Raw genomic sequence first — 13,881 nt, 5'->3', positions numbered from 1 at the left:
GTCCTTCCTCTATGAATGTGATAATGTTAATGATGCTGTTGAATTCTTTTCTGCTTCTGTGTCCTCTGCCTTATCATCCTGCTGTCCTCCTTATCGTCCCCCTCCTAACCCTCCTTGGTCGGATAGAAGGTTGAAGGTCCTTAAAAAGGACAAAGCTAGGTGCCGTCGTGCTTACTGGCGTTGCGACTCTCATTTCAACAAGTGCCGCTATAAGCTGGCTTCGTCCGCTTTCCGAATCTATAATCGCGCGCGTTATCGTATCTATAATGCCAGATTGCAGTTACGTTTTCACACAAACCCTCGGTCCTTCTGGCGCTATGTAAACTCCCGCCGTGGTGGTCAATCCATCCCTGCCCAATTGTCACTTGGGTCCCGCAGCGCTAACTCGCCCCAAGGCATAGCGGCTTTATTCGCTGAACATTTTGCGGCCATGTTCTTGGACCCAATATCCGATCCTCTCGATCTTGCTCGGGGACTGTCTTTTACCCCGTCGAATGTTATCCATGTTCCTCCTATTGTTGTGAATAGTGAAATTGTTGAGGGAGCTCTTGCCAAACTAAATCCGTCGAACTCTCCAGGACCCGATGGCATTCCGGCCTCGGTCCTTATCAAGTGTCGATCGATTCTTGCTCCACTGCTCGCTTCAATTTTTGGACTCAGCCTCTCTACCAGTACTTTCCCTGCTTTGTGGAAAACCAGCTGGCTGTCTCCTGTGTTCAAGAAGGGCGATCGCAGTGTGATATCAAATTACCGTGGCGTCTCCTTACTCTGTGCTTGTGCGAAAGTATTCGAATCTGTTGTCCACCCTTGTGTGTTGTTTCATACTCGTTCGTGGATCAGTATTCATCAGCATGGTTTCATGCCTGGACGATCCACAACGACGAACCTTGTGCTTTTCGTCTCTTTCAAGGCGCCCCAAGGAACCATCTCGGTTTAGTGTTGGAAAAATTAGAAACGAAAGAGCCAACAAGGCTCAAAGTTTCTTTAAAACGTATAAACAACTACAACATTAGTTGGAAATAGTGAAAAAAGTGATTTCATTTCGGAACGCCGCTTAGTACGGTTTTGAGATAATACATAGTAAATTTGCAAAAAATTGTCAAACGAAACTTTTCCAACACTTGTTGTCTAAATGTTCGTCGTATGCTAAATCATTAATACTATAGAATCATTTTTTCTTTTATTTCCAGGCGATATTTTAGCGAAATCTTTCAAATGGATTTATGCCAAATTTTGTCTCTGTCGCGTATGTCCAGGAGTTGCAAGAAGGCGCGCAATGCGTGCAAGACGAAGAGCACGCACAGAGGAACGTGACTGTTCGGTAAATATACCCACTCGGGATTCAACCTGTTTCTACAAATTTATAATTATGTGTATGAATAACAAACTGTTTGTTACTGTTTTCTTAACCGTTAACCTGTTCAACCGCCTTCCCGTGTAGTGTTTTAAATTTTATTTTCAAATCACCCCACACAACACATATGCATGTAAATCGAATATCAACTTGAAATAATCGTACCTCTATGCAATATGATTGAATCGTAAATGATGCTAAAATAATGCCTATACGTACAAAAGTGGAGGCGCTAACCGTACATTGTTCAAAATGTATATGTTTAGTCGTATATTTTCTAAGTCGGCATCATATACGACTTACAATATACATCAGCCGTACATTGCTCGTATATCTATACGTATGCATAAAGAAAATCGTATTACATTCTTAATCGGCATCATATGCAACAAAGAATATACATTGCTCGTATATTGTCCATGCATAATGCGATTCCGATTCGAAATATACTAATATGAGATTCAATTTATTCAACTTAATACGACTTCGTGTTGTGTGGGACTTTTGATTGGATTGTCGTAACGACATGAAACTTTTAGAATGCATAGAAAAACACATTTCCTATCATTTTCCCAAAAAAAAACAATGTTTCAAAGGAATTTGAATAATTTTTAATTGCATTTTTTGGTTGATATTTGTTCAACCGGACTACCCGAGTAGTTCATACATTTTGTATGGGAGATTCCATTTTCCTGCCCTTCAGAGCAAATATCTTTTTATTGAGACGTCGGATCGATATGAAATTTTCACTGAAGATACTTAAAGGTGTTTTCCACAATCTCTATATCTATAAAATGAATGTTTGCTTGTTCGTGATGCCAATACTCAAAATCGGCTGGAGCAATCTTGATGACGTCTTTGTATGATTCGTTGCGTTTTACCCAAGGAAGGTTTAGAAAAAAAGAGAATTTGAAAATTCCCAAGGAAAAGCCGAAAAATGAGAAAATTCGGTAAAAACGGATTTTTCCACATGAAAAATAAAATTTACCTTCTCTAACGAAAACTTGAAAACGGTTAACGGATGGACTTATCCCAACGAAGTCTTCTGATGATTTTTTTTTTTTTTTTTCCCAATAACAACAATGAAAAGTTAAAAAATTCCCTAGGAAAAGCCAGCAAACTAGGAAGCTCTGTAAAGGCTTTTTTACGAAAAAAAAATGTAATCTTATAAAATGAGTGTTTGTTTGTTTTTAACGCTAAAATTAAAAATCGGCTGAGCCAATCTTGACGATGTAATCGGAATATTTGTTCGGTTTTATTCATGGAAGGTTTAAAGAAAAGAAAACTTTTAAATTCCCTAAGGAAAATTCGAAAAATAGAAATTTGTAAAAATAGCATTTTCCATACAATAAAATCACAAATCAAATAAAATACAATAAAATCACGATTTATAACTAAAACTAAGAAGCCGCTTGGCCTGTCTTAACGAAGTTTTCGGATGATTTTTTCTTCCTTACTCATAGCGATTAAAGTTGTGACAAACCACTAGTCAGAATTCACAGATAATCGAATTATTTCATCTCGGTAATCAACAAGCGATCGCCTAGATCATGTATATTTGGTTCTGATAGGTGTTGAATGTATTTTGTTGAGTGGCAGAAAAGAGCTTGGTTGCTAAACTCATATGAATACTGAGTATTTAAGTTCAGACAAATCTATCAAACAAGTTTGCAAGTTGTTTGTGCATTTCACAGTTTTTTTTTATTTTAATTTTCAGTTTATTTGAAGAATGGTTGAAGAATTCACAGCAGGCAAAAAAACAAGAAACAAGATTTTAACTTGCAGCAGCGATTCTGTTCCGAGATTATTATTGATTCGCAGTTACTTCGAATATAATTTAAATGCATCAGAGAAATGATTATGCAAAAGCAAGGATGCCCGAAACATGAACATAGAGATGTGTTTTCATTTTGCTTTAGAACAAGTAGTATGTGCAGTTACAATTGCTGAAACATGATAATCACTGGAATCTATGAACGAACTGCAATAACTTAAGTGTCTATACTTAATAGAAAGATTATTTGGTAAAAGAGTAAATGAATTCCCGGGCTAGATTACACTATGGGGAACTTGTATGGAACAAGCGGACATTACTAGATTTAACGAGAATCGGTGGACATTTCGCGGTGTTTTGTTATTGTAGGCACGTGTCTTATTCAAAGCCATCATTGTAACCATTCTACAAGCTTTTAGCTTGTGTAAATAATTAATTATTCGATTTTTATCATATTTGAGCGCCCGAAGGTATGCAATGTACAGTACACATAGTTTTGATACAAAGAAATCTGTGATTTTTTAAATGTATAATCACCTGCAATTTTCAAAACTCTTTATAAAAACAAATTACAAATGTGTATTACAAAACATAAAAATCACATTTATTAATTCAATTCAATTTCCTTGGTCATTTAAGCTTATTTTAATATGATCTACTTTATTTATTACATGGTCAATTAACATATCTTCATTTTCTTTGTCCACTATGGTAAAAAAAGGTCTGTGACGATGGCTGGAAAGCAAAGCTTTTTCGTATTATGTTGTCTATAGCCTAAAGAAATCCAACTTAGAATTGGATCACTACTGTGTATAGCCCGCATAAAGGTATCTTCTAAGTTATTCTCCCTAGACGATATTCTTGCATGTGCTGCCCTATCTGACCAGAAACATTTATGACGCGCTTCTAATGCTTCTTCTCCTAAACACCCAAGTGGAATAAGGGTCTGCAATATAATATCCCGGGCGTGTGCCAACACTTTATGTACTGTGGCCGGTATTTTAAACCAACTATATAGTGACAAAAATTTACGATAAGTATCTTTGCAATACGAGTCAAATTTGTCAGTATTTATAACTTTCTGGCTGCTTATGGTTATCAATATATTCCTAAACCTTTCTATCACATCTTTATCGACATTAAGAATAGTACTAGCAAGTGCAGGGTCGAAAAATATTCGACGACAAACATTCCCTGAGGTGCTTGTTCCTGACGATCCTGCTCGAGGTTGGTCAAGTCTCACACCGAATGCATCGTAGAGGTTTTGTCGAATTATTTTTTTCTGCGCTTCATATTCTGCGATGTACTCATGAGTAATCCTCCATTTCTTAAATGGTACTCTTTAGGAAATATTTAATAAACACTGAAGAAACCGCAACCAGCAATGTAGTGGGGATATGCCATGCAATAATTCGGAAGGTAGTGGGGTAAATCCTGTTTCAAGCAAAGTTAGATCACTTATCTGAACAGGAGTTGCACCACAAATAGGACAACGCATGCCTTGTTGTTCCGTGATCATTGATAAAAAAAATGATTACACATAGCTTGACAGCTATGATAACCGACTGATAAGCGTGTTTACATAGTAGAATAAAGAACTTGACTGTTTAGATCATTTTGTTTTCAAATCGTTTTCATTGTTTTTTCATAGAGACCAGGAACGATTAGCAGAGTGTTTTTTTTCGAAATTACGGTTGGGGTTGATCCGGGTCCATGCCGGCGGTGAAACTTTGCTAAATACTTTAAAAATAGTAAAACTATGTTTCTAAACGCTAATTAGACCAGAACACATCGAAACATTTTTTTGCTGCATTATCAAAGTTGAAAAAGCGTATTTTTTCCATAATGCCACACAGTTTTACTTAGCAAAAGTGAGTAAGACATGGTAAATGTACATATTAAATATTTTTTATGAAAGCTTAACATATTACCTTTCCAACGATGTATAAAACATCATGGTCATAGTTTAAATACTTGTAAAACGATTGCCATCAAGCAAGCAATAAAAGTTCGCTAGCGCGGACCATTTTTTATCACTTTTATGACTTTGACAGATTATTTCTCGAAATCTACTAGTCCTAAAAGGCTAATAATTTGGATTGGTCTTAGTTAACTTGTCTACTGCAAGGAAATGTAACTGAATTTATCATACTCTCCATCGCTTAATGTCCGCCTTTTCCCCATAGTGGATTATCCTCTTCCTACTGGTTCACATTAAGCGCCTGAAGCTATGCAAAGCGCGACGCATGCATACTTTTCAAATATTTGGTCGCTAACGGTTCGCTTAAAAGAACATAACGGTTTAAACTAATCACGCAGTGGAGGTTGAATGCGGGATAATATACTTTTACATGTTAAGTTACTGTAAGTTATTAGTAACTAAATTTTAACACACATGATGGACAGCATGAAACAATGAGTTTAGCCGAAGAAATGATTTGGAAACGACGGCGCGCCCGCAGCGAGCGCAGCGAGCGGACTGCGCTAGGTCTACCGAAAAAGAGAGTTTGTATAGTTTTGAGATATAGAGGGCCAGTGGGCCCCCCTCATACCGCACCGCTAGGTTGATTGCGTAGCCGAAATTAACGGTACACACTACGATTCAAATACTCGTAGGTTGAATTTAACGAACTAATGTATCACCAATTGCATACATTCAGTTTAAACGTCCACAAGAGGTGTAGCCACGATCGAAAACATGGCGGCCGGGGCCTCATTTACTCTTTTACCGATTTTTTCGATGTGTCAGTCATAAAAAGTCACGTTGATTTTGGGATAGGTATAAAAATGACATCACCGAAGATATTTCACATCGTTTTTGCAAGGAAAATTTTGAATCAAAAACTGAATGACCTACAATAAAGCATTGTGTTGATTGAAAATGTGACTTTGCATATGAGTAGCATTGCTACCCACTATTTGCCAATTCGCTTCAACTAAAAATGATTTATCACAAATTGTTATGTGAACTATGCCCCGTAGCATCGAAACTACCATTGGTTGAGTGAACGTACAATTTTAGCTGCTTAAGAAATTTATGCTAATGACTCCAACTGGACTATTGCGCTCATATAAATTGATTAATCGAATTGAAAATGGAAACGAAGCCATGAATCGTTCACTGGAAATTTTTGGATTTTATTGTTTTAATGACGGTCAGTTTGTATATGTGATATTTATGATTATGATCAGCAATAATTTTCTGATAATAAACTAAAATTGGTTCAATTGTATCGACTAGCGTCAAACATATGATTAAAAGTTTATAAACACGTAAGACATTTTTTCGAAGCAGGTACACTCGAAATAAACGACGCAAAGCAGTACAAATTCCATCCGCTAAAAAAATGAGTATGAAACGGTGGAGCACCCACAGCGAGTAGACGCTACGGCTACTGAGAAAGGGAGTTTGTTATACATTTGTGAAATAAGGGGAGCCCGGGTTGGAAATAAATTTCTGAAAACTTCAAGTAATTCAGTTTCAAAGATCAAAGATATGGGTAAAATCCCAAATGAAGTCTCCCCAGCCGAAATCGCTGTCGTGGCTACACCATTTGTTAGCGGATGTACCTACAAGGTATGCAATGGGTGAAACAAATGCCGTTATGTGAACCGTTTGAATTGAATGTGTGAATTTTTATCCTGGAAATGATGTACAACATGAACTCCCTCATGCATTACTTGCATGAGTTTATGAAAATTCGGCTACGCAATCAACCTTATTTCACAATTTTTTAACAAACTCCCTTTTTCGGTAGACCTAGCGCAGTCCGCTCGCTGCGCTCGCTGCGGGGGCGCCGCCGTTTCAAACTCATTTCTTCAGTCCAACTCATTGGTTTATTATGTCCATCTTGCCCAGTTTAACCGATTACAGTAGATATCCGACATACGCGGTACTCGACATACGCGGATTCGGAGATACGCGGTTTTCAAAATTGGACAGTTGGATTGGGTTTATAACATCGATGTTAATTCTTGAGATGTACAACCACACGAATAAATATGTAAATTACACATTTACATAACTTACGCATTTTATTTCGTTTATTGCAATTTTTGTTGTTTGAATACGCTTGCATTCCATTCATATTAATAGACAAAGTAAAATTTTGAATATTCTATGATACATGTACACAAGACCTCGATATCTTAACTCCTAGTATAACCTATGTGTCAAGCAATATTCGAGATACGCGGATTTCTCTGGTTCCCATTATCCGCGTAAGTCGGATACTGACTGTAGTTCAAATCATTACAGCTTCTAACGGAAATTCAACGGTTGAAATATTCAAACTGAATTGATGTGCCACCTATTGCATAACTTTCAGGCGCAAACGTGGAAAAAATGACGACGATGCGACAACTAGGGGGCCTCATTTGGGATTTTGCCAATTAATGTACTTAATGAGTTTTAAAAATTATAAAATTATATAATTTTTTGGAAAACACCCTCAAGTATCTTCATAAAAAATTTCAAATCGATCCGACATCTCAATAAAAATATATTTACTCTGAAGTACAGGAAAACGGAATCTCTCATACAAAATGAATGGACTACCCGTTTGAACGTTAACGTTTGTAACTTTGGTTGACAAGGTGTAGGTTAAACAAATCAACTAAAACTTGAAATAAGCTTACAACTTACCGTCATAACTTTTTTACGACGTCTACAAAAAGTATTTTATGTTTTCCTTTCATTTATGTTATGCCATATTTTTATATGTCATCAATAAGGTTTTGGATAAACACAAACTTGAATTTTTATTATTTACAAATTATATAATTTTTTTGTAATGTATTACATTACAAAGTGTCATGATACATTTTTGTGTTCGAACATGTTGTGCTAAGAACTAATGAATATTCTAATTAAATTAGATGCTACAAATCTGTATTCCATTTGCATGCGAAAATAATTTAAACAAATAATTTACTTCAATATTTACTTTCGTCCTTCTTTCTCTTGGGTGCTTTGTTATGATAGGTGGATATTGGAGACAACGGATTTGAAACCAACACAGTTACCACATCCAACGTCGATGAAGATATTGAAGAGGAAATCACTGCCGAAACGAATACCGTCACCGTTCCAATAACCATTTGCATAATGATAATGATAGGGTAAGCTTCTTACACCTTCCACATACTATTTCAATTGTGTTTGGAGCGCTTAGATATGTTGCAAGAATTAATTTAAACTTCTATTTTAAGGTACATTTTTTTCGGGGCCAGTCTGTTTGCTGATTGGGAAAATTGGGATTTGCTGGACGGAAGTTATTTCTGTTTTATATCACTAAGCAGCATAGGTTTTGGTGACATTGTTCCCGGCTTGTCGGTAAGGTGGTACTTATGAAAAATCAGTACATACAATTTAGGTTCAAAATTGTACAAATACAAACATAGTTTTGCTCATTACTTTTGACAAAAAAGAATGAAACCATAATCTGTGAAATCTGCTGTGCATGGAGTATTTTTTAAATTTTCGTATATACTAACCACCTTAATGCGTAACTTAAGTTCAAGGTATGCTTAAACGCTAAACATTGAATTTTAAAACAAAAAACTGAATTGCTTAGGTGTGGTGCATGATTCGGTACAAACAATTTCGCCCAGTTCGGTGAGATTTTAACATTTTGTGCACTCTTTTTACTATTTTGGGCATGTTTCTAACTCCACCTCTTTTCAACTAGTAACTGTCTTATCCTGAATCTCAAATTAGTACTACGTCGCCTTGTTAATTCGTATTTCTCCATTGAACCCGGATTACCACCGCATTCAAGATTGCTTATCGATTCTTGTCCCAACAAATGCTTCCGCTGAACACAGATGAATTCAAATCACTTGCGGTACATCAAGCAACATTGTAGCATATTGGTTCAAAATTCAACATGAAGAATTCCAAGCTCGCGCTTGTGCCGCTTTCTTCTTCCCCACGGGGCCGACGTAGCGCTTAACGTGTTAAATGATGGTCAATGTGCATATGCATTATTAGTGATAGTGATCAACAATTAATTACTAAATATAAGCAAAAATTTGGTTTAATATCACCGATTAGTGTCAAGTATATGAATAAAATTGGTGGTCCGCGACAGCCGAGCGGTAGCGCCGGTTAGAAAATCGGCCCATGAGCGCCGGGGCTCACCACCTCGACGGCGTGGGTTCGAATCCCAACCGGGACCCTCCCCTGTACGAGAGGACTGACTATACAACAGGGAAACAAGTCTCGTAAGCCCTTAACGGGCAGGTATGACCAAGAGATCGTTACGCCAAGAAGAAGAAGAAAATATGAATAAAAGTTTACAAACACGTAAGAACGTGTTTTCGAAGCAGGTACACTGGAAACAAACGACGCGCAACGAAAGTAGAAACAAACGTGCGGGCAAAGCAGCACAAATTCCATCCGCTTGCCCTTAGCATTGTAGATGGTGATCGAACTGAGAGCAATCTTGATGTAATGCGAATAACGATAAAGACGAAAAACTGATCCATAAACACATATGTCATTTAATATACATTATTTTTAGTACGTTTAAGAAAAATCTTTTGTTTTGAAAATTTTTTTTTTCATTTAATTTTTTATACACTACATCTAAGTTTCTTTCTGCGCGTATCCATAGCGTCGGAAAACAAAAGTGAGAAGCCTCCAATTGTTTTGCTTGTGTTTCTGCTAATCAGCATGGTGTGGAATGTTAACTTGTAACAACTAAAACTGTATTTTCTACTACCATGCAGAGCATATTATCGTCGTGAAACACTCCATTCTCCATCCACCATTTAAATGAATTCTAATCCGAATGTAGTCGGAGTTTGAAGACCTATTTTAATATTCTGCTTATATTCTACTATGTTCTACTCATAGCTACGAACTAATAAAAGTGAGACCAAGATGGAAATCAGCTTTATACTGTGTGCAGTATATCTACTGCTCGGGATGGCATTGATTGCTATGTGTTTTAATCTAATGCAAGTAAGTAACGCTGTAAACTGTACACGAGTACAAACTGAAGTCTGTTTATGAAACTCCAAACCCTCTTTAATTGAATAACATTTTCATTACAGGAGCAGGTCATCTACAAAATACGATCCTTGAAAAAATGTGTCAGAGGATGCTTTCAATGTGCTAAACCAGTGCCAGTGCCGACTGATGAATCTGAAAGCCAGTAGATTAAATAATTTTAGACCTAAGCTGTTTAAACTATCAAAGACAATGAAAAACTTGGTTAATCGTACCATGTTAAGACACTTTTTATGTCAATCGTACAGTTAGATGTGTAATCTATACATTTGTGAAAAATATGTGAACATTCCGTTATTCTTTAAACACAAAATTAAAAATTATGTAATTTTAATACAATATTATGAATTCCATAATCATTCTACCTAAGCACAGCGATATTACATCTTCAAACCACATCAAACATTTTTTTTTTTTCAGAAAAACAGATGTCGGTGTCGTTTTCTAAATCGACTGCTGTTGATGTTCCATTCTAGTGTTGTTGAGGTATGCCGTCACAAACGCTTATTAGTTGGTTAAAAACGCCGTTGAAACTTCATCATTTTTACTTCCGTTCAGTTTAAACGATTTAAGTTTGTTGGACTTGAATGTTGCTTTTATGAACGCTGTAAAATAAAGACATCTGTAGATATATGGTGTTCTTAAGGGTACGGAAAAGAAATGTAATCGCCAGCGTGATCGTGTAATTCCCCTCCTCAACCTGTCAAAAAGAATTCAGGCTTTCATACCCTATAATCGCATGTGTCCAGTGCACGATGGAGTGAAGCCGGGATAAAAATCAAAAATTCATTTTTGGATCTCAGAAAAATGAGATATGTTTTCTTAAACTACAAGATGAAACTAAGAAATGACCCAAAAACTAGAGCCTCTGTTCTTCCAGGTTCTGAGAAACAGCCCGTCAAAGTCAAGATTTGTGAAAATATTGCGTGAAAAATTGAAAAAAATCCATCAACTTTGAAGGTCTGTAACTCCAAAAATAATGGCCGGAATCGAATTTCAAGCACAGTTTTGGAAAGGTATTGACAGTTCAAGTAAATTGAAATTGAATGTCACAAAATATTAAGCATTGTTTCGCAAAACTCCTGGAAAATTTTTCAATTTTCTGTTTTTAACCTTACGCCATCGCTAAGGATTGTGAAAGATTGTAAAATGAGGCATACCCACTTATAGTCTAGAATGTTTTGTAACAATAAATGATAGTTTGTTTTTGCGCATACGCGCGAATCTTTACGTTATTCTGTACTTTATATGTGAAGCTTATAGTTTATCACCTACTAGGCGTCTCCATCATGCCATATGCCATCATGTGTGGTAAGAAATATATGAAATTCTCATTCAATGAAATATAGGTCGATGATCGTATCGTAAAAATGTGAAGCAGGGTAGTGGTTGAACATCACGTAAAAGGAGAAAGACAAGCCAAGTCAATGGCAAAGAATGAAATTTGGTTTGGTTTGCTTTGAATGTATTTGGTCGCTTTTTCTTGTACTACAGCTCTCAAACCCATCTTTTTATACCCAAAATTCCTGTAAATAATGTATCCTACACTAACATTTTGTTTTGTTTGTACCCTTACCTGTAAAAGTTGAAGTTAATCTTCAAGAGTTGGTGAATCACACTGCGTGTAGAATAATTGAAATGCAAAAAGCAGAAATCTTGCGGCACTTTTCATCTTCTTTGTGAGATTCACTAAGCGTCGTATTATTGCGCTCGTGGGGCATTGACAGATCTAGTGGACACAGCATTTACAATCAACTGTTTCATTGTTCCGAAGAAAATACTGCATCAGACAGTGATTTACTAGTTTCGGCATTAACTCCTATCCGTCTTTCGTTCATTAGTGTCAATTCAGTGACGGTAAATTATTCATTTTACATGAGTTGAATTGATGGAAAAATTTTGGCATATTTAACCGACACTATGTATACGCAAACATGTTGTATATATGGTGCAACCAACAGAAATGAACAGTGTAGAGCACTTATAAAATGGATTTATTCCAAATCCTGAGAATTTATCTCATGGCTTATATACTACTACACTGCACTGTCCGATGATATTTTTCGAATGCTTACCTCATATTTCGTACAGAATTAAATTTAAAAAAACGGAAGGCTTATAAAAATATGTATAACTAGCTTGACGCCCCGGCGTCGCTCGGTGAAGAAGAGGTTGAGAAAAGAGTTATGGTTTTACTCTTTACTTGGAAGTTCGATTTAATTTAATAGTTACAATAACGGCATATTTAAAATGTTTGATATTTCAACAATTTCCCCGTGATCTATAAACCTTGTTGTAGCTATGGATACACCTTGACATTTGTTTACATGCTTGTTTTGTTTGTGTTAGTAAAACGGAGTTTAAATTGTAAAATTTAGATGATTTTATCAAAAAATAGTGATCAAACAAACCTTCAACAACATCTGCAGTACTTAAACTAAATGTGTGAAAAGTTTCAGAAGCGACGGTTCAGTATTGACCGAGTTTTTAGTGTACACAGAACTCCATACATAAAAAAAAGCTAAAATATGTAGTAGATGACATTATAAAAACATGTATAATGATCGATAAAAAAATTGTATTGGAAAAGATGTACAAGGAATTTGGTGTTAAAGTAGATGAACCAAGGGAAATGGGTGGAAATAGTACGACGGGAAATGTTTGCGGGCTTTTTCAAAAATAGAAAAATTGAGCGATATTTTACATATAGAAACAGAACTTATAGAAAGGTTTCGAAATATTTTAATAGCCAAAAACTATTAGTCTACATTGTAAATACACATACATGTTTTACATACATCATTACAATTGGTACAAAATACCTTCTACTGTCCATAAAGTTCTTGCGCATGTAGGTGAAATCATTGTAAATGCCCCAGCACCATTGGGATCCTTTGGATAGGAAGCAGCAGAAGGTAGAAATAAAATATAAAGAAGGGATAGAGGAGAACACGTCCGTAAAATGTAACGAAAATTCAATATTAAAGACATTTTTATGAGAGCTTTAAATATCAATTATTTTTCAGATTACAATATTTTGAATGAAAGTTTGTAGTAAATTTAATTTGTTTTATATCAAACTAAAAACAAATCTTTAAGTTAATATAAAAAAAGATTGAAAGAATAATGCACCCATAGAAAAATCCAAAAATATGTAGTTTTTGCAGCGCCACCTGGTGGGATTGTCCAGAAATACCATAATTTCGTGTTATATAATAGCATTACACGATATTACAATGAAAAAATTGCAAAACATTTGAATACGATTTTTATCCCGACAATTTGCTCTTTTCGCTCCATAGTGCGGTGGCGTGAAAGGAAAGGAAGCGTCATGTCATATTATTCTAATTGATGAGCAAACTTTTTACGGTGCAATTGTTCCTGAAAGAAGGCAAGTAGAATTGACTATCGTCATTTGATGGTTTATATTTACCCATGGAACGAAGTGTTTTCCAGTTGTGCTATCGGCTGCTCTTCTGCATGACCAGTTGGTGATTCAATATAAATAACGAATTGTTTGAATTTAAGCATAATTCAGTTTACACCTTAAAGTGCTACGCAATCTAATATCTAACAATTTTTCGAATCTAGTGCCATTACATCGATTCGTGCTTTCTTTTCCGCTTTGTGTTAAAAGTTCTCCGCATTTAAATTGACAATAATTTTACTAGATCCAAAGTTTAAAAATTTTCGCAATGCAGAACGAAAGAACGGTCGTTCTCAAATCCAGCAACTAAT

General features: G+C 35.8%; 1 protein-coding gene across 1 annotated transcript in view; it reads left to right on the top strand.

The window, feature by feature from the left end:
* The window catches only part of LOC131262544 (potassium channel subfamily K member 16), a 73,995-nt gene extending 63,293 nt beyond the window's left edge, over positions 1–10,702 (top strand). The window contains exons 5-9 of the mRNA XM_058264579.1: positions 1,191–1,321; positions 8,113–8,249; positions 8,340–8,463; positions 9,988–10,095; positions 10,188–10,702. Coding sequence (XP_058120562.1) covers positions 1,191–1,321; positions 8,113–8,249; positions 8,340–8,463; positions 9,988–10,095; positions 10,188–10,292 — 605 coding nt within the window. The 3' untranslated portion in view covers positions 10,293–10,702. The remainder of the gene's footprint in view (positions 1–1,190; positions 1,322–8,112; positions 8,250–8,339; positions 8,464–9,987; positions 10,096–10,187) is intronic.
* The last annotated feature ends 3,179 nt before the right edge of the window (positions 10,703–13,881 follow it).

This window comes from Anopheles coustani, chromosome 2 (assembly GCF_943734705.1).
Source record: "Anopheles coustani chromosome 2, idAnoCousDA_361_x.2, whole genome shotgun sequence".
Classification (NCBI taxonomy): Eukaryota; Metazoa; Arthropoda; class Insecta; order Diptera; family Culicidae; genus Anopheles; species Anopheles coustani.
Note: the sequence above shows the minus strand (reverse complement) of the source record. Positions and strands in the feature narration are given on the sequence as shown.